Consider the following 18,585-nt stretch of genomic DNA (forward strand, 5'->3'; position numbering starts at 1 on the left):
ACCCCCTCCCCCTGGGGGCCAGCCACCCGCCCTTCTCCGGACTTAGGAACGCATCCAAAGGCCAGCCCGGAGCTCCGAACAGCGGGCAGACGGGGGGAGCTGCAGGGCCACGGCGGCCCCAGAGGGAGGAAGCAGGCCTGGGAGCTCGGTGGAGACCAGGACCGCCCTCCTCGCCTCAAGCCCCAGAACTGGGCGCCCCAGGCACACAGACTAGACAGCCACAAGACCTTCTCCCCACCTGGTCATGTCACAGGACAAGCCAGCCCCACGAGGAGGGGACACAGACAGGGCTCATATAGGCTGCCTGGGGGCCACACGGAGGCCCACACACGCAGGGAGGGGTCAGGCCAGAGGGACTGGCGTGTATCCCCGCCGCACCAGCTCCGGCACCAAACACAGAGGAGACGCTCTTGTGCAGGGGAGACAGGACGCCCCGAGACAGGACGACAGTGACGGGAGAGGCCCCACAGGTGAGAGTCCCGCAAGCTGCCTCAGCCCTCGTGGGTCGGTGGGGCTCGGCCTCCCTGCAGGGCACGCCGAGACGCCCCGCGTGAGCCGGAGGGGCTCCGCAGCAGGCGTGACCAGTGCCGGCAAAGGACGGGGAGGCGAGTCCTTGAGAGGGAGCCCCCTCGGCAGCCCCCCGACTCTCGGGGGGCCTCCATCCTCCTCACGGCAGGGCCTGTCCAGCGCCCACTCCTGGGGGCTCCTGCCTGTCACACTTCCAGTGGCACGCGGAAGGACAACGAGGGTCTCCTGGAGGGCTTGTCCCGGCCACCCGCGCGGGGGCACAGCCGGGGCAGCTGGGGAGGTCGGGGAAGAGCCCCCGAGCTCCTTCTGGGGGTGCGGCGGGCCAGCCGGGGCGCTGTTCTCTGTGCTGGGGGACTGGGACCCAACCCCAGGCCCCGCAGCAGGGAGGGGGCACGGGAGTCAGCCCGAGAGCAGAGCTGGGCCGGGGACACCCCACGCCTGGCCTCCAGCCCAGGAGAGAGAGACAAGGCCGGGCGACACAAAGTATCAAAACCACCTTTACTGTTCAAAGGCTGTCTGGGCGCTCTAACGTCGGGATGGCCCAGCCCAGGGCAGAGGGACGGAAGGACGCCGCGGGGCCAGGACGGGCTCCACCTGGCACCAGGCACCCTCCGCCCAGCTGCTGTCTCCCCGTCCGGGCTGCGGGTCACTTGGCGCTCGGCAGCGGCCACCCGCGCTGCTCCAGCAGCTCTTCCAGGTGCTCGGCCCGCTTCACTGCCGCCTGCAACACCGCCCGAGGTTAGGCCTGGGCCACCCCCCCCCCCGCCCCCCGCAGGCCGGGCCTCGGGGACCCACCTGGTGCTGCTTCCGGAGGCCAAGCACGGCCTCCTCCTTCTTCGCCAGGGCCGCCTTCACCCTGCAGGGGAGCGCTCAGTGGGCCTTGGGGCAGCTCCCCCCAGACCCCGTGGCCGGCAGGAGGCTGAGGGCAGCAGGGGGGCCAGGAGGGGCCTCCATCCCGGAAGAGCTGGCAGGTGGCTGTGCCCGCCCACCCCATCCCACCCTGCTGACAGCGGGCACCGGGCCGTCTGTGCGTGTTGGTGACTGGTGGTGACCCCCACGGCTGGGCCCGGGGCCGCTGCCCACAGGACCGGCCTGGGTGAGTTAGAGCCCAGAGGGAGGCTCCCTGCCGAGATGAGGAAGGACCCCTCCCTCAGCCCCGCCTCTCTGGAAGGACCCCGGGGTCCCGCGGGGCTGGGGGAGCTGCCCCCTGCTGAGTCCCCAGGGTTCCGACTCCTCCCACACAGGACCCGGGAGCCTCCAGAGACCGCCGGGGGCAGCAGCCACCCCGTCCTGCCGGGACACCGGTGCCACCCGGAGCCCACAGCGGTGGCCCACAGCCCCAGCTCCCCGCCAGCGGCGAGAGGCAGACCCACAGTCCACTTCCTTTTCTCAGGTCCCGCGCCCTCCGGTCGGAGCTGCGCCCCCCCCACCGCGCTTCCCCAGCGCCCACCGCCGACCTCCCGTGCACGTGCTCCAGCTCCGCCTGCTTCTCCCGCGTGAGCTGCTCCAGCTCCAGCCGCTGGCGGGCCCGCAGCTCGGCCAGCTCGGCCCGGAGCTGCCGGCTCTCCTCCTCGGAGGCTGCCAGGCGGTCGGCGAACTCCTGGCGCAGCGCCTCGGCCAGGCCGCTCCTCTCGCTGACCAGCTGCTCGTTCACCTGGGCCGGCGGGGGCGGGGGTGAGCGGGCGGGGCTGGGGGGCGCGAGGGGCCCCCCCAGGCCGCCGCCCGCCCCTCCCCCGCGCTCACCGCCGCCAGGTGCGCCAGCTCCTTCTCCTTCTGCCGCAGCAGGCCCCGCAGGCGCCCGCTCTCCCCCTCGGCCTCCCCGAGGCGCCCCTTCAGCTCGCTGCACCGCTCCTGCAGCGTCCGCTCCGCCCGCTCCAGCTCCGAGAGCTCCGCCGCGTGCTGGTCCCGGATGCGCTGGACGCTGGCGGGCAGGGGCGGGGTCAGGGGGCTCCGGGGCCTCGGGCCTCGGCGCGCGTCGCGGGGAGAAGGCTCACCGGCTCTCCGCCGCCCTCTGGCTCTCCTCCCTGGCGCGCGTCATGTCGGCCTCCAGCCGGTGGATAACCAGCTCGATCTCCTTATCCCGGCCTCTCCGGACCTCTTCCCTCAGCTCCCGCTCCCGGTTCAGCAGCCACGCTTCCTGGGGGCGCACGGGGCTAGCTGGGGCCCGCGCGGGGTGGGCCCCACGGAACCCGGGTGGCAGGACCCCGCCCGCCGTGGGCCCCCTCAGGACCCAGGGTAGGGCACAGGAGGAGCACCAGCAGCACCGCCCAGGGGGGCCATCCTCGGGCTGGACACCTCCAGCCTGGGGGGCGGGGGCGAGGGCCCAAACGGGGCAGGCTCTGGGAAGGCGATTCTGGAAATTCCCCTCAGGTTTCACACCACAGCCTTTGACCCGGCTGCCCAGCATCTGCTAACGCAAATACAGTGACCCCCGTGCATGGTTGCGAGCTGACACGGAGGCTGCCCGGCCACTGACGGGCCTCTGTCATCTGGCCCATGCGCACGGCCTCATGTGTGACCCTAGGCACCTGCCCACCCTGACCTCTTCCAGAAACGTCTGGCAGTGCAGGTTGGTGCTTCCTGGGGAAGGCACCAGGAATGAGGAGGGCAGCCACCGGGGGTGGGGGAGGGGGAGGACCGCCCCCTCTGCCATCAGATTGGCCCCTGGCCCCGGTCTCTCCTCAGCCCCCCACTGAGTGCACACGAGAACATGCCCACCAGCCCCCCAGCAGTGGAACCCAGAACCATGCCCACGGGAGGCCACGGAAGGGGAACCCACAGGTGGCGGCCGGACAGCGCAGGAGGCTGCTTCCCGCTCCCCACCTCCTTCTTGGCGCAGCTGGCCTCCCACATCTGTCGTTCCGCCTCCAGCTGGTCCTTCAGGGCCTTCATCTCCACCTGGGGGGCGGGCGGCACCACGACAGCGGGCCTCGATCCCCGGGCGCGCGCGCCCAGGCTCCGCCCAGCCCCACCCCCCGGGCTGTCACCCCCGCGCCCGCAGAACCCGCGCGACGCACAGCGCAGGGCAGACGCGCGCACCTGGTGCCGGCGCTCCTGCTCCTCTCGCCCCTTCTCGAACTCGGCCCTGAGCGCCCTGCCCTCGGCCGCGCTGCTCTCCTCCAGCTGCTGCCGCAACTCCTCCAGCTCCGCCCGCTGCCTGTGGGCCCGCGAGAGGTCAGCGCGCGGGGCGCACGCGTGGGGCGGCGGGCGGCGGGCGGCTCCCCTCCGGGTGGCACCTGGCGGCCTGCTGGCCCAGCCGCTCCTGCTCCTCGGCCACCTCGCCGTACAGCCTCCGCCGCTGCTGCTGCAGGGCCCGCTGCTCCTGCTCCACGTGCTGCTCGAAGCTGTGGGGCCAGAGGCTCGGCTCCGGCTCTGGACGCCGCCCCCGCCCCGCCCCGCCCCGCCCCGCCCCGCCCGCAGCTGCGGTCCTCCCGGGGCTCGCAGAGAGCCCCACTGGGGCCGCGCGTCCTGCCCTCGGGGTTTCCTGCCCCGGCACCAGCTCGGTGCCCGCAGCGTCCGCCGTCTCCTCCCGCGGGTCCCGGCACACCCCAGCTCTGCTCTGGCCTGGACTCCCTCCTGTCCCCGGTGAGGCCCGCCCGGGGAGGACACCCACCGCTGCTGGGCGCGCTCCCGCTCCTGCCGGCCCAGCGCCTCCTTCTCCCGCTCCAGCTGCTCCCGGAGCTCCTCCACCTGGCGCCCGAAGCGCTGGGCCGCCCGCGCGTCCGCCTGCAGCAGCTCTGCCTCGTGCAGGCTCTTGAGCTTCTTAACCTCCTGCTTGTGCTTGGCGATCAGCTTCTGGATCTCGGGCTCCAGGCCTGGAGGACGGCACCGCACAGCAGGGGCCTGTTCCTCCAGCCTCTCGCGACCGCGGGCCCCTCACCTCGCCCGGCTATGCTGCCCGGGGCCCTGACCCTTGCCTCTGGTACTGTAGGGGACCCCCAGCTCTCCCCCACTAGGACACAGGGGCCCCAGCCCATCCAGGGGGTCCCCCACCCCAGCCACCCCAGAGAAAGCCCCATGGAGTCCCCCTAGGCCCACCTTCCCTCCCACCCCTGGTGGGGCTCCCCCTGGAGGAGGGATCCCCGGGGGCAGGTGGGCTGGGTGTGGGCGTCCATTAGTGGCCACAGCTGGGGAGCTCCGCCAGCCTCAGACCCATTCTCTAAGCCGGGGAGCAGAGACAGTCCCAGGTCGCAGGGACCCCAGGGTGCCCCCCATGCTTCCACCCAGTGCACCCCCGGCCCCGGGAAGGTGGAGGAGTTCAGGGGGCAGAGGGAAGGCATGGCCCATGCTCTCCAACTGCCCTTTGTCCTGGGTCCTGGGCCGGCCCTCTCCCCGCCTCCAAGCCCGCTAGATGTCACCTGAGGGTACCGTGGCTATGACTGAAACCACCACTGTCCTTGCTCAAAGACGCTGCCATCCCGTGCCTCTGGGCCGTGCGGCTCGTCAGCCTCTGACCAGCTCCGGGGGTGCCGGTGCTCACCTCGAACTGTGATCTCCTTGATTTTTCGGGTTTTCTCATGGATCCACTTCTCCCGGCGGACTTTCTCGGTGGCGCTCATTAGCTCTTTGAGTTTCTTCATCTCCTGCCAAGCAGGAAACAAGAAGTCCCCAGCAGCTGAGGAAGTGGGGGGCGCCGAACCCCCCGCCCCCCTCCCCTGCACAAGCCAGGGAGCCTGTTCTGCCCTCCCCAGACGTGGAGGCCTGAGGGGGAAGTAATTAGTCTTCAGAGGCCCCACTGGGGTACCCCTAGGTCCCCAACTCTGGTGCCCCCTGCCATGGCAGGGGGGACTTTAAAAACTGTTGTTGCCAGGGCTCCTGGGTGGTGCAGTCGGTTAAGCGCCCGACTCTTGGTTCTGGCTCAGGTCGTGATCTCGGGGTAGCAGGATCTAGACCCGTGTAGGGGGGCGTCCCGGCTCAGCAGGGGTCTGTCTGAGGTTCTCCCTTGGTCTCTGCCCCTCCCCCTGCTGGCACATGCATTCTCTCTGTCTAATAAACAAATCTTTTAAAAAAAATGCTGGTGCCACTGACTTCCCAGAGTCAGTTTCCGGTCTGGGGACCATCGCCGCCCACACTGCGGCAGGTGCAGCTGGGGCGGGGTGGCCTGTGACCGGTGGCCACCAGCAAAGCCAGATGAGGCAGGGGTCTGGTCCTCAGCCGACAAAACCAGGAAAAGCATGTGTGGTCCCTCTGTCCAGGGACCCAGAGCTGGGGCAGCCAGCACTGGGGGGAGGGGGTGGCAGGTGGGGGCCGCTCTGAGCCCTCCCTCCTCATATGTGACCCTGGAGGGGTGCTGTGAGTCCCTGGGCCCCAGGGTCTGGCACCCAGCAGGGCAGAGGGAAGCAGCTCCAGGGGCGGGAGGGGCCGTGACTGGTGCTGGGGCAGCTCCTCTCCGTCACCCCCGGCCCCCCGGCTGGCCCCCCGGATGTGGGGTTCAGGCCTGAGGCTCTTCTGTGTGTGCTCCTGGTCCCAAGGCTGCATGATGGGTCCCGGGGTCTCATTCCTAAGCCCCGGCGACTCTCATGCTCCAAGGCGGCCTCCCTCCCACAGGTGCTGAGAGCTCGCTGGGGCTGGGAGCAGGCTGCGGGGACAGTGGTGGAGGCCGGTCACCCCGGCCACAGGCCACCGGCCCGAGGGACTCACCAGCTCGTGCTGCTCCTGCACCTGGGCCTCCCTGTCCTTGTGCCGCTGGTCCCCCTGCTTCAGCTCCGCCACCACAGCCTCACACCTGTCGGCCAGGGCCTTCTTGTCCTCAATCAGCTGCGACCAAGGGCGGGGGCTAGAGCTGCTGCCCTGGGGGGGGCCCCGCCGCCGTGACCCCCGAGAGCCCGTGGGGGGACTCTGGGGCTGAGGGGGCAGGCGTGCCAGCGGGCAGGGGCTGTGGCTGGGGGACACGGCCGTGGGGTGGGGTGGGTCACGGCCTTGGGGAAGCACCCAGCGATGTCTGGGACCAGCCCGGCAAGTGTTCCCACGGGAAGATGCCACCCGTTTCCACAGAGGGGAGGGGGCCCAGCGAGGAAGGCCCATGGGCCCGGAACTCTCCGTGAGGCCCAAGCCAGTCTGGAACAACAACCCCACGGGCCCAGCAGGTCCTGGCCCCTCTCCCTGGGTGCCCCGTTGCCCAAGCGGAGGCACCTGGTCAATGAAGGACAGGTGCCGCTGGATGGTGGCTTCGTAGTGTTCCCTCTGCTGCCGCAGCTGCCGGCCCAGCTCCTTCTCAGTCTCCTTGACGCGCCGCACAGTCAGGTCCCGCTGCTGCACCTGCGAGGGGCCCGGGGTGGGGGTGTGTGGCCGGGCAGCACGCACCAGGGGGAGGGGACGGGGGCGAGGCCCTCTCAAGGGGCAGGCTGGCGAGCGGGGCCCTAGTGGTCACGGCCCCCGCGTGCGGGCGAGGGTCTGCGGGGTGGGGACAGGACGGCAGGGGTGGGGACAGGACGTTACCAGCGCTCTCTGCAGCAGCCGCACGGCCTGCTTCTTCTCCTCCACCTCCAGCTTCAGCCGCATCACAGACGCGCTCGCCGTGCACGTGGGCCCCAGACGCCCCTCCTCCGGCACCAGCCCCTGGGAAGGCCGCGCGCATCAGGCAGGCCCTGGTCACCTGGTGAGGCCCCACCGTCCCTCCCCGGGGCCCCTCCGCACCTGAGGGGCTGAGGCCGGCCGGCCCTGCCCCGACGTCTCCATCTCCATCTCGTGCAGGAAGCTCAGGATACTCTGCAGCTTGGCCTCGGACAGCAGAGTCCCGTCCTCGGGAGGGCTGGAGCCCGCGCTCAGCTTCCCAAACTTCTCCAGGTTGTCAGCCGTCAGGGAGCTGCCGCCGTCCTCCTACGGGGAAGGGACACAGCGGCAGGCGCTGCTGGGGCAGCCGAGGACCTGGGTAGGGACTCCTGGGAGTCGCTCGGGGAACCCCAGGCAGGGGAGGCGGGGGAGAAGCCAGCGCAGGGCTTGGTCCGGAAGGAAGGGCTTCTCTGCCCAGAGGCTTGTGGGGCATCACTGGGGCACCATGGGCAGAGGCAATACTCACTGCCCACCCAGGATTACTCTGAACGCCCTAACAAGCCCCTTTGGGCCCTCGTGAGGGTCCCGACCGAAGCAGGCAGGAGCCCCCATGACCCGTGCGGACCTGGTCGGTCCAGGAGTATCTGTCCTGGTGGTAGGCCCTGGGGCAGGGCAGTGGCTCGGGCTCCTCCTCCAGCAGCCGGAGAGTGTCCAGCAGCTCATCCAGGGTGGCCCTGGACTTGGCCCTGCCCCCGGCAGGACCCACCACCTCCAGATCCTGGCTGGCCACATCTCGGGAGTTGGCATCCTGCAGTGGACACGTACAGGGAGAGCCACGAAGGCCGTTAGGAGGCGCCAGAGAGCCGTTGGGGGAGGGGGGGACACTAGAGGGGAGATGGGCCGGGGGAGGGGAGGCCTCCTCTGCACAGGCTCGTGCCCTCGTAAGCACATGGACCAGACTCGCCCCGACCCACCTCCAGGGAGACAGGAAGAGCGGCCGCGTGGGACGCCCCTGACCTTGCCCCTCGACCCTCCCCAGCTCGGGGCTTCCTGCTCCCTCTGGAGACAGGCGCACGGGCCCCACCCCGGAGCCTCGGTGACAACCCAGCGGGTTTCCACACTGACCCGTGAGACCCCATCCCTGCATCAGAGCGACAAGACCCACGCTGGGCAGCCTTTCCTGGCACCAGGGACCCCACAGCCATGGAGGGGCAGGCTTGGGCCACCCAAGCAGGGCTGCGCCCCGAAGCTGAAGCCGGGAGGGTGGACGGGAGGAGCTGGACAGACACCTGAGGCTTGTCTTCTGGAAACTGCCGGGGCTCTGGGGAGGAGTTGGAGGCAGACTGGCAGGGGTCCTCTGGGCCCGCCGTTCGGAAGCCAGACCCTGCACAACACAGCACAGCATTGGCCGCCCCCCACTCAGCTGGGGCAGCAAATCTGGGGAAGCCCTTAAGGAGAGGCCACACGCAGGGGAGGCAGAGCACGTGACAGCAGGCGCCACGGCAGACTTCGCGTGGAACACGGAACATTCGGGAGCGCTAACCTACTAGGATGAAGGGTCAGGGGAACTGGTGCGACCCCAGAACCCTTGGTGCCCCCATGTCCAGCTCCAGAAGAAGAGAGGCAGGAGCAGAGAGGCAGGGCCTAAGGGTCTGCTACACGGCAGAGCGGGGGCTCCGGGGGGCGAGTGGCACCAGCAGAGGCCACAGCCCTCCCAGAGGGACGGGGCAGGGCTGTCTGGGCTGGGCTTGGGGTGGGGTGACGTCCTGAGGGTGCCCAGAGCCAGGCCGGCTGGCAGGCCGGTCCCAGGCCCCGCTGCGCTCACCAGCGTTGTTGGCCTTCTGGGTCTGCTGGGCGTGAGTGGTGCCCCCCGGCCTCGGGAGCGGCTCCTGGGCAGGCCGGGGCTTCTCCGTCTCCTGGGCGTCCTCCAGCGGCCTGGGCTCTGGGTCACCTGACTTCTGGGCCCGCTTCTGCTGCAGCTCCTGCCGTGGGGGGCCCCTCTGAGCAGCCTCGCCCGACAGAGCCAGGCCCCTAATCCTTCCTGAGCCCTGCTGCCCTGGGACCCAACGTCGAGTGGCTTGGGGAAGGAGGTTCAGGGAAGGCAGCAAGCAGGGGTCCCCAGGGTACAGGGGGTTGGCCCAGCAAGCATTTGCTGGCTTGGCACTGGGCTCTCCACGCTGCTTGGGTCACCTCGGGCACCTGAATGGCCGCTCGCCTGGCCTGGCGTGCCTTCTCCTCCCGGGCCTTCTTCCTGGCTGCCTCCTTCTGCTGGTGCAGGCCCAGGAGCCCCTCTCCGAGCTGCCGCCCCTGCTCCTGCAGAAGTCAAAGTCACAGCTGGTTTGACGGGGAAGGTGGAGCTGCCTGATGCAGCCCCGGGTTTCTACAGGACCCCATGGCCCCCCCGACCGCCGCTTCTCTGCCCAGAGAAAACAAGGCTCCCTCCAGGCAGGCAGGGCTCTTCCAGCTGGGGAGGCCGCTCTGCCTCTAGGAGCCAGGGCCCTGCAGCCGGAAGCCCGCTCGGACCGCTCGGCCCAGGGTGCCGCTGGCTGGCAGTTGTGTCCTGACACCCAGGCTGTGACTCGGAGCAGGGAAGAAGCTGGGCCGCTGGACGGGGCACAGACCCACGGGGCAATCCCAGGCTGCAATGGCACTGGTCCCAGAAACCCCTCTGTGCGTGGCTGGGACCCTGGGACGCTGGACCCTGGGACGCTGCACCCTTGCCACCCGGCTCACACTCCACGCTGACCTTCGGCTTGGACGCGAGCAGGTGCTCTGGGCGGGCAGCCTCGGTTCCGCGTCGCTGCACCTGCCGGCGGTACCATCGCTGGATGGTGACGGCGGCTCGGTTCACCTGGTGGATAAACCTGCCGGGGGGTAGGGGCAGCCGGGCTCAGGACCGAGGCCCAGCCCCGTGCCCCTGTGGACTCACGGCAGCCGAGCCACAGCCTCCCCACCCCCGCGCCCCCGAAGGCCTAGGTGAGCGGACAAGCTGACAGCCGCACGTTCCCGAAGACGCTCATCACCGCGGCCGGAAATGAGCCAGAGGCCTGTGGCTTGGCCGTGTGAACACTGCAGGCCTGACGGTGGACGCCATTCACGGACAGAGAGCCGCACACAGGTACAGGCCACAGGCCCGGCGCCCCAGCCACAGAGCGTTCTAGAAAAGATAGAGCCCTGAGGGGGCAGCTGGGCGTGGCCAAGGTCAGGCCTGGAGAAGCGGGGTGGGGGGTTCTGGGCGAGGCGGACGTTCTGTCTGGGCGGCTCTCCCTGCAGACGACACGGGTGTGCGCTGCTGCCCAAAGTCTCCACGACGCGACGCGTTACACGTGTGGTTCCTACTGCAGGTCAGGCCAGTAAAGCTCGGCTCTTCGGGCCGCCTGAAGGCCCTAATGGAGCAGCCAGGACCCGGTCGGTCGCCGGCCCTGGGACAGGCGCACAGAGGGGCGCAGCACAGGGCTGCGGGCTCCCGGCCTGCTCCCCGGGCCCGCTGCGGGGCAGTGACCGCCCGGCGGGCGGGGTTCCGAGCAGCCCACACTCAGGTCACGCAGCTTCCGGACCAGGAGCAACGCCGTGGACCAGGGGTCACCACGTAAGACGCAGTAAGACTGTTAGTGGCTTTTGTTTTGTTTTATCTCCCTTCCCCTTAATCCTTTTTTAATTGAGAGCTTTAGCGAACTGCAAGGGACGTACTATGAGACGTACCCATCAAGTTAACGGTTTGAGGACTTTGCCTAAACAGACAGGTGGGTGTACCCGCCGGTGGGACCCGGTTTAGAGCATCTCCTTCCCCCCACAAAGGGCCCCCGCCCCACCCCGCAGACTTGCCTGTTCTCCACATTTAGAACAGACGGGCCCCGGCGACCCGGGAGCTCGTCAGCGTCCGAGTTTGAGAACAACCACTCAAGCGAGAACTCCGGTCCGGGAGCTCCAGGCCCCTCCCGCCCCCTCCGGTCCGGGAGCTCCAGGCCCCTCCCGCCCCCTCCGGTCCGGGAGCTCCAGGCCCCTCCCGCCCCCTCCCGCTCACCTCTCGGCCTCCTCCTCTGTCACCTCCTTCCTCCTGAGCGGGGCGCCCCCGGCGTTGTTCTGGGCCACACGGTTGCTGCCGGCCAAGTTCTCGTGCGGCTTTGCCGAGCCGCAGCTCTCTCCCTCGCCGGCGGCAGCCTTGAGGATATTGCTAACCGGAAAGGGCAGGAGGGGCTTGGGGACGCCCGCCCAGGCCCCCCACAGCCCCGGCCGGCGGCTCTGCCTGCCAGCAGAGGGGGCGGCCTCGGCTTCACCCCGGGCGCCTTGGGGCTGGAAGGAGGCACCCACCGCACGTGAGGAGGAGGCACAGCCTGCTCCCCGGTGCCAAATGCTGGTCGACCCCCTCCCACGGGCCCATCTGGTAGCACCGGGGTGCATGGCCTCTTCCCATTCAAAAAAGCAGACAGATGTCGAGTCACAGGACCCCTGAGCCAGACAGTGACCCGAGACACTACACGGGCACCCCCTCCTGCAAGTGTGCTGTGCAGGGGCAAGGCGATGCCGTGAGGGGGGCTGCTGCGGGCTCCTAGCAGGGCCGCATGCCTGCCGGGGTCTGTCTGGATGCGCTCTTGCTCTCCTGGTGCCCCTTGTGGGCACAGCACCAGGCCTCATGGGGACCCGGGCCGGGCCGCTCCCGGCGCGCCAGCTCCCACACCCGCCCGAGCAGAGCCAGGCCTTACTTGAGGGAGGGAGCCGTGTGGTTGGAGCTCTTGGGGGGCGGCGCCCGGCCCGAGGGCGAGTAGTGGTTGTGCACCATGCCTGTGACGCAGTTGCCCACGGCTCCCTTGTTGCTCCTGTGGGGGGCGGGAGCGGCGTCAGACCCCTGGAGCATGCTCGCCACGCCAGCACCCACGCGTCCCTGGGGGCCCCTCCATGGCCACCACAGCGCCAGCGGGGGCTTCTCGGGACCCGGGAGAGCCCCACCCGCGGCATTCCACGGAGCAGAGCCCGGTGCGGGCCGTGAAAACCCAGGCCCCTGAGGGCAGACACGGCTGCTGGCGGGGAGCCAGCCACAGACCCTCAGTCCGTGCAGGATGCGCCTTCCTGAACTGGCGACGCAGGACGGCAGACCCGCAGTCCGCCCTCCGCGCCCTCCCACCCACCGGAAGGGATACACGTGGTACGGACACACGTGGACAAAGAGGACGTGGCGGAGACAGCTGCAAACACGTGACCACAGTGTTTTACAGGACGAGAAGCAGAAGGGCCCAGAAGGGCCCGTGGTAAGTGACCTGGGGAGGAAGGGAGGAGATGCAGGGGCGCGGGGCTGTGGGAGTGGCCGCTCTGCCCCCAGGACCCCGTGGAGGTACAGGAAGTGGGGCCGCCGGGTTCTTCTAAGGCAATGCTGGGCCCCAGATCCCCTCCTGGCCGTCAGCACTCCGGCACCAGGATGCAGGCTGGCCCGCCTGGGGAAGCAACGTCTGGGTGCCGAGCAGGACGCCTGTGTCCGCTGTCCCGCGGGGTGCGCAGCAGTGGTGGGCAGGAACTGAACCCCAAGTCAGGAGACCAGAGAATCCCTCCCTGGACAGACGCAGCAGCCCCGAGAAGAGCCCCAGTTGGGGACAGGTGCAGCCCCCCTGGGACACCAGCCTGGCCCCTGCCCAGTCGCCCTGACGTGAGCCACCGCACAACTCATGTTCCAGACACCGAAGGACAGACACACACGCGAAGAGCAGACACACAGGACGGGCCCGGCAGAGGACAGGGCGTGGTCGAGAATCCATACTGGCCACCAGGCTCGCCGGCAAATGTTTAACAGCCTGTTTGCGGGAATAGCTCGTATTTCTGGGGTCTGCCGATTGCAACGTTCCCAGCGCGGCGGACTCGAGACACGCGTGGAGCCGGGCCTAGCGCACAGCCGGCCTCCGCAGCTGGGGCAGGTGACCCGGCCGTCACAGCCACATCATCACAGACGGGGCGAGAACCGCCGCCCTTGGGGACGGGAGGAGCTTGTGGGCCCCAGGGCCATGCGGCTCGGCCACGCGGGGACAGAGGCAAGAGCGGGCGTGCAGCTCAGGGGTACGCGGGCCCCTCGGGTCCCGAAGCTGGAGGCAGAGGAGACAGCGGGGTAGGGCCGGCTGTAGAGTCCATCCAGGAGGCGCACCGGGCAGCGGCGGCCACGCGGTAGCACAGCAAAGAAAAGGGAGGAGACCGCAGGAGAACACGCTGGAAAGACTGGAAGCAGCCAGAGCGCGGCTGTGTCCGGAGAGCGGGACTTGGCGGGGAGGGAGGGCAGCAGGTCTGCCAGGCTCCGGCTCCTCCCTTAGCCGTGCGCACGCGTCACTCGGAGATTACGACGAGGTTTTCATCTAAGTTCTCACACCCGAAGCAGGAACTCTCGCCACACCGACTCTGGGGACCTGTCCCCGAGAGCCCCCCCAGACTGTTCCTTTGGCAAACAGCAGCTGCGTCGAGAAGCAGCTCTTCCTCGCACAGAAGCAAACGCGTCCCCTTGTCCCTGTGCACCCGCGCCCCCAGCAGCCCGGGGACGCCGAGCCGAGCCTGCTTTCCGCTGCAGCTTCTCCCGGTTGCCTGGCCGTCCCGACGACTCCCCGGCCTCTGCAGACCCCTGCACGCTGGCCGTCACTCTGCGAACACCTGGTTCTGTCTCGCGGTGGGGGGCGGCGCAGCCGACCCGGGACCACAGGAGCCGGCACGCAGACCGGCTAATGGCGCACAGCGAGCCCGGAGGGCCCCGGGAAACACGCTCCACCCTCCTGAGACGTGGAGCTGGGCCTCATATGGCGGCCAGCGGCCCCTTCAGGAATGAAGCCGGGTGTCTCGGGCCCTCTGGAGGAAAGCTGCCCCACGGAGGAGAGGGCGGGTGGGGGCCCGCGGCGGTGTGCGCCCTCTGAGCTCCCCGCCAGGCCAGAAGAGCCCCACCTTGTGTGCAAGACGGCGCCCTGCAGCCTCGTTCCCCGGGCCCTTGGGCGGAGAAAGCCGGCCACGCGTTCCCTCATTCATTCCCTCACTCCAGAGCGGGGAGGTCCTGCCACGGGCAGACACACAGCACACCCCCGCCCCCGGCCCAGGGGCCTCGGGTGGTCAGGGCCACGAGGAGCGGGGCCCACCTGTTGTTGGCAGTGAAGCTGGGGGCCAGGGGCACGGTGCACTCTCTCCTCCGCGGGCCCACCGGCGCATCGACAGTGCTGGGACTCCGGGACTCCGGCGACACGGCAAAGGCTCTGGGCTGGTCATCCTGCGTGACACAGTAGCCACCTCAGACCACGATGTGTTGCACAGGCCACTGACCCCAAGCCCCTGGCGAGTGCCCCCACGGCCTCACGCACAGACGGGATGGTCCGGGGGCTGGGAGTCTCTGCGCTCCTCCGCCACCCATCCCGCGGTGATCCGAGCTGGCTACCACCGACCCCTCCCCGCTGGCCAGGCAGGCGGGGGCCCACCATCACTCTCCGAGGGACACAGACTCGGTCCTTACCAGGACATTCCATGTGGCTCCCTTCTCGCTGGGAGCTTTGTTCACACCAGCCGGTCTCTTTTTCCCACCGGAGCCGCCCTCGAAGAGGGTCAGGAAGTGGGGGTGCTCGGCCGGCCTGCGTTGGGAGAGAGGACGGCACGCAGGGACAGTCAGTCCGGGGAGGCCAGCTCCAGGAGCACAAATGGGCAGGTCTTCCAAGGGGACGGGAGGAGCCAGGTCACAGAGAATCCTGTCCCCAAGCCCACAGCTTGGCCTGTCGCAGCTTAGCTATGATCCGACGACCACGCCCGAAGGAAATGCCCCCACCGGAGCTGCAGCCACCTGGACACCCACGTGAGGGGCGCGGAGGGAGAGGGAGAGAAGCAGGCAGGGGACGCTGGCCTGGGGGTCTGCATCTCTACTCGCAGATAGGACGGGTCAAGATGCGTCCCGCCTGCACCCGCCCCGCCACCCCGTCCGGCAGGGGTGGACCGAGTGCCCGTCCCGTCAGGCCCCGGTGTCTAGCCTGGGCCCAACCCGGTGAGGACGGAAGGGGGACTGACAGAGGCAGGAGCAGGGCAGGCCGGCGGCTACCTGAGGGGGTCGGCCGAGGCCTGGCTGGCTGGCGGCTGGCGGACCTGTGTGGTGCTGCTGGATCTGCGGAGGTTGTTGATGGTTCGGGCCCCTCCGGGCCCCTCCTGCGGAAGGAAGGAGCAAGCAGCCCCGTGGCAAAGGCTTCAGACGCTCACCCGTTCACCCCGTGCCACACCAGGCCTCGGAGAACGGATGTGGGGAGAGGAGAGGGTCTCCTGGTTCTTGTGGACAAGAGCAGCGTGGGGTCCTGGGTGAGGGTCAGGGTGACCTGGCCCAGGTCCTCGGCCTCCCGAGGACTCGTCTTCCTTGAACAATGTGGGGACCCTTCGTCCCTGGCTGGTGAGTGCCCAGGAGGAAGCACGTGGGGCCTGGCCCGGGGGCCTTGGCAATGGCTTCCGGGCCCGGTCGTGACCATCATCGGCTACCCGAGAGCACGGCCAGCTCACTCCCACCAAGCCCCTGCTGCCGGCAAGCCCACCAGGCTTTCTTCAAGGCCGGAAGGAGCTCGTCTCCCTCCCCCCAAGTCACCCTGCTCCTTGAGGACGCAAACAAATCCGGTGGTGGCAGAGCAAGATGGACAGAGAGGTCGGCGCCAGCAGGGTTTACTCTGCCTTGGGCCCGGTCCACCCTCGGCCGACCCTGGCCTTGACCTCTCTCAAGTTAGGTCTCTGGTCTATGAACGGAGTCCCTCTTGAGCCTGGGGCAGCCGCAGGCAAGGAAAGGACAACAGACAAGGGGTGGAGGGCCTGTAGAAAGGTGGGGCGGCCCTTCAGGAGGTGGGGGTGCCGGGGGGCGCCCGCACAACCCCGGCCCCAGCACTCACCAGCACCTTCGTCCTTGGCTCACTGCCTGTGACCACAGAGGAGGAGCGGGTGAGGGGCTTGGCAGCCGAGGCGCTGTTGGGACGCCGGGACACAGGCGGAGGGAGGCCCGTCAGGCTCAGGTCCACCCCTTCTGAGCTGCCCTCGGGGCTGCCGGAGGGACCACTGGCGGCCCGGGAGCCTTTCATGGAGGCGGAGCAGGCCCTGAGCAGGCAAGAAACGCAGTGGGATGCCCTCTGAGGAGCCAGGCCTCCTCACACACACCCCCTCCCGCCAGGCCAGGAGCCTGCTGCAACCCAGCCATCTCCTCACGGAGAGGGTGGGGGTCGAGTAACGGCTCTCCAGGGGGACCCACCCTGCCCGAGGGTGGCCAGGGGCAGCCCCCCACCCGCCACGGGGCAGGTTCTGCACCCGTCCGAGCCTCCCTCCTCCATCTGTAAGACAAGCAAAGTGCTTCTTCCTGGGGCCGTCCTGGACAGGGCAGCGGTGAGGCTCCAGGAGAGATGGTCTAGCCGGGACGTGGTCTGACGCATGCTGCCCGACCCAAGGGCCACAGCTCTGGCCTGCTGTCCGGCCGTGGGAGCCCTGCATTTCCCCAGAGCGCCCGGAGCGTCCTGGCTGTGGCATCTGCTCCCCCCCACCCCACCCCAGGATAAACCTTCCGTCTCCCTGGCTGTCCCTTCCTCTTCCCAGCCCCTCTGCTCAGAGGACCCCCAGGCTCTGCCCTGGCCTCCCCTCCACCCAGATTCCCAACTGGGGCCCACGTCTGGCCCCCAAGCTTCAAAACAGAGGCTGACAGGTCCTGACCCACTCTGTTCCCTAATTTCTGCCACAGGACGAGCTGTGCATCTGGTGCCCCAGCCCCAAAAGGACCAAAGCAGAACCCTGACGTCCACCTCCGGCCTCCCCCGCCCCAGGGTCATGTTTTGTAACGGACTCAGGCCAAGGACTGGATCTCAAGCGGACATCCTGCCCTTCCCTGCCCTTCCCTGCCACACCTGTGCCCTCTCCCCACACCCCCCACCTCCACGGTCTCTCCTAGAACCGGGACAAGCACACAGCCCCCCGCTTCTGCCCTCCCCACAGCAGCCAGAGCCCATCTTTGTCTACCAGGTCCCAGATCACACCGCGTCCCTGTCGAAGACCTTCCCAGGGCTCCCTGGCACAGAAAATAAAGTCTAGACAGCCAGCACCCTCAGATCTGACCCTGCTCTCTCTGCGACCCCTCACTGCCCACCCCCACCGCCCTGCGCTCTGCTTCAGCCAAACCAGCCATCCTGCTGCCCCTCAGACGGGGCCGGGCTGTCTCCATGGCCAGCCCGTGCACCTGCGGGCCCCTCTGCCTGCGGCCACTTTCCCTGGGATGTCACCAGGCTCCCCCTTCGGTCACAGAGCCAGCGGTCCCCATCACTTGGCTCCCTCCTCCTGCTTTAGTTCCCTTCACCTGGCCACACAGGTCAGTCTGTGTTGTCTGACTCCTCATAGGAACATCAGCACCACGAGGACAAGGACCCCGTAGCCCCAGCCCCTGGCACGTGGCCGGCACACAAGCAACAGGAGTGGAGCCCGTGAAGCGGGAGACGGAATGACCACGGAGGAGAGCACAGCCCCGCCGGCCATGGAGGACGCTGGTGGGCCAACAGCCACACACCCTTCCCACGGCGGGTCCCCGCGGCCGCCCCCTCCACACGCCCGGAGTCGGGGGCCCCTGGCCAGGGCCAGTGCCTCTGTTCTCTAGAGTGGCGCACAGATCTGTCCCCGCCGTTCACCCCGCAGGTGTCCCCACTCCGGCGTCTCCGGTCGCGCGGGTGATGGTCACGCCCTCCGCTCCCCAGGGCCCTGGCCACACCCCGCCGGCCCCGGGCTGGCCGGCCGCGGGCTGCTGGGCTGACACGCGGGCAGCGGCGGCGCGCGGGCTCTGGGAAGGTAAACACAGCCTCTCCCTGGAAACCTGCGGGCCAGACCTCGCCTTGCACGCCGAGACTGCCCCAGCCCCCGAGCCCCTGCCCCGTCCTCAGCAGCGGCGGAGCAGGGCCCCCGCGGAGCAGCTCCCGGTCCCCCAAGGTCTCGGCTCAAGGGGGCCGGTGGGACCCGAGACCGCCCACTGGACTCCGCTCCCCGGTGCAGCCCCCGCCCGCCCCTGCACGGGGGCCCGAGGGGGGAAAGGCTTCACCTGCGCGGGCCCCGCACACGCGCATCCGCGCCAGCCCCCCTCACCTGCGCGGGGCCCCCTCACCTGCGCGAGCCGGGCCTGGGGCGCGGGGCCTGCGGGGCCGGCCGGCGGGCGGATGTGCGAGGCCCTCCCGGGTGGGACGCCCGAGGCGCCGGCTTTGGGCGGGCGACCTCGCGCCCCGGCCCTGGCGCAGGCTCCGAGGCCCAGGTGACAATGAAGCGGCGGGGCCGCAGGGCGAGCGGCGGCCGGAGCAACCAGCCTCCAGCCGGGCGCCTCCTCCCCCGTCCGTCACGGGGGCCCGCCTTTCCCGCCCGCGCCGCCTCCGGATTGGCCGTCCGGGTGCCCGCTCCGGCCGTCCGAAGAGCTCATTGGGCGCCTGGCTGTCCTTCGGGCGTTCGGGGGTGGGAGGAGCCGGGAGGAGCGGAGCCCCCCCGCCCGCCCGGGGCAGCGGGCCGTCGATTGGACCAGCCGGAGAGGGCGGGGCCTCGGCTAGTCGGGGGCGGGATGGGCGGAGCCTCAGGGAGGCGCGGGGCGGG

General features: G+C 69.6%; 1 protein-coding gene across 4 annotated transcripts; it reads right to left on the reverse strand.

Annotated features, from left to right (window-relative positions):
- Positions 1–1,012: 1,012 nt before the first annotated feature.
- On the reverse strand, positions 1,013–18,335 carry CEP131 (centrosomal protein 131). Of its 4 annotated transcripts, none has more exons than XM_032321745.1 (26): positions 18,113–18,335; positions 15,879–16,080; positions 15,056–15,159; positions 14,483–14,597; positions 14,115–14,242; positions 11,724–11,837; positions 11,045–11,194; positions 9,767–9,884; positions 9,220–9,333; positions 8,846–9,002; positions 8,310–8,404; positions 7,646–7,828; positions 7,165–7,347; positions 6,967–7,086; positions 6,661–6,786; positions 6,169–6,318; positions 5,009–5,111; positions 4,142–4,343; positions 3,765–3,872; positions 3,568–3,685; positions 3,352–3,426; positions 2,523–2,665; positions 2,272–2,449; positions 1,986–2,182; positions 1,324–1,384; positions 1,013–1,249 (listed from the first exon to the last, which is right to left on the reverse strand). In XM_032321745.1, the coding sequence occupies exons 2-26, from the start codon at positions 16,062–16,064 to the stop codon at positions 1,175–1,177; spliced, it is 3,303 nt and encodes a 1,100-aa protein (XP_032177636.1). In that variant the 5' UTR covers positions 16,065–16,080; positions 18,113–18,335; the 3' UTR covers positions 1,013–1,174. The 4 variants fall into 4 exon arrangements, with proteins under 4 accessions (XP_032177636.1, XP_032177637.1, XP_032177638.1 ...); XM_032321746.1 differs by having other exon boundaries at positions 18,094–18,335; XM_032321747.1 differs by having other exon boundaries at positions 6,169–6,285; positions 18,113–18,334.
- Between the last annotated feature and the right edge of the window lie 250 nt (positions 18,336–18,585).

Source organism: Mustela erminea, chromosome 18, assembly GCF_009829155.1.
Source record: "Mustela erminea isolate mMusErm1 chromosome 18, mMusErm1.Pri, whole genome shotgun sequence".
In the NCBI taxonomy this organism is placed as follows: Eukaryota; Metazoa; Chordata; class Mammalia; order Carnivora; family Mustelidae; genus Mustela; species Mustela erminea.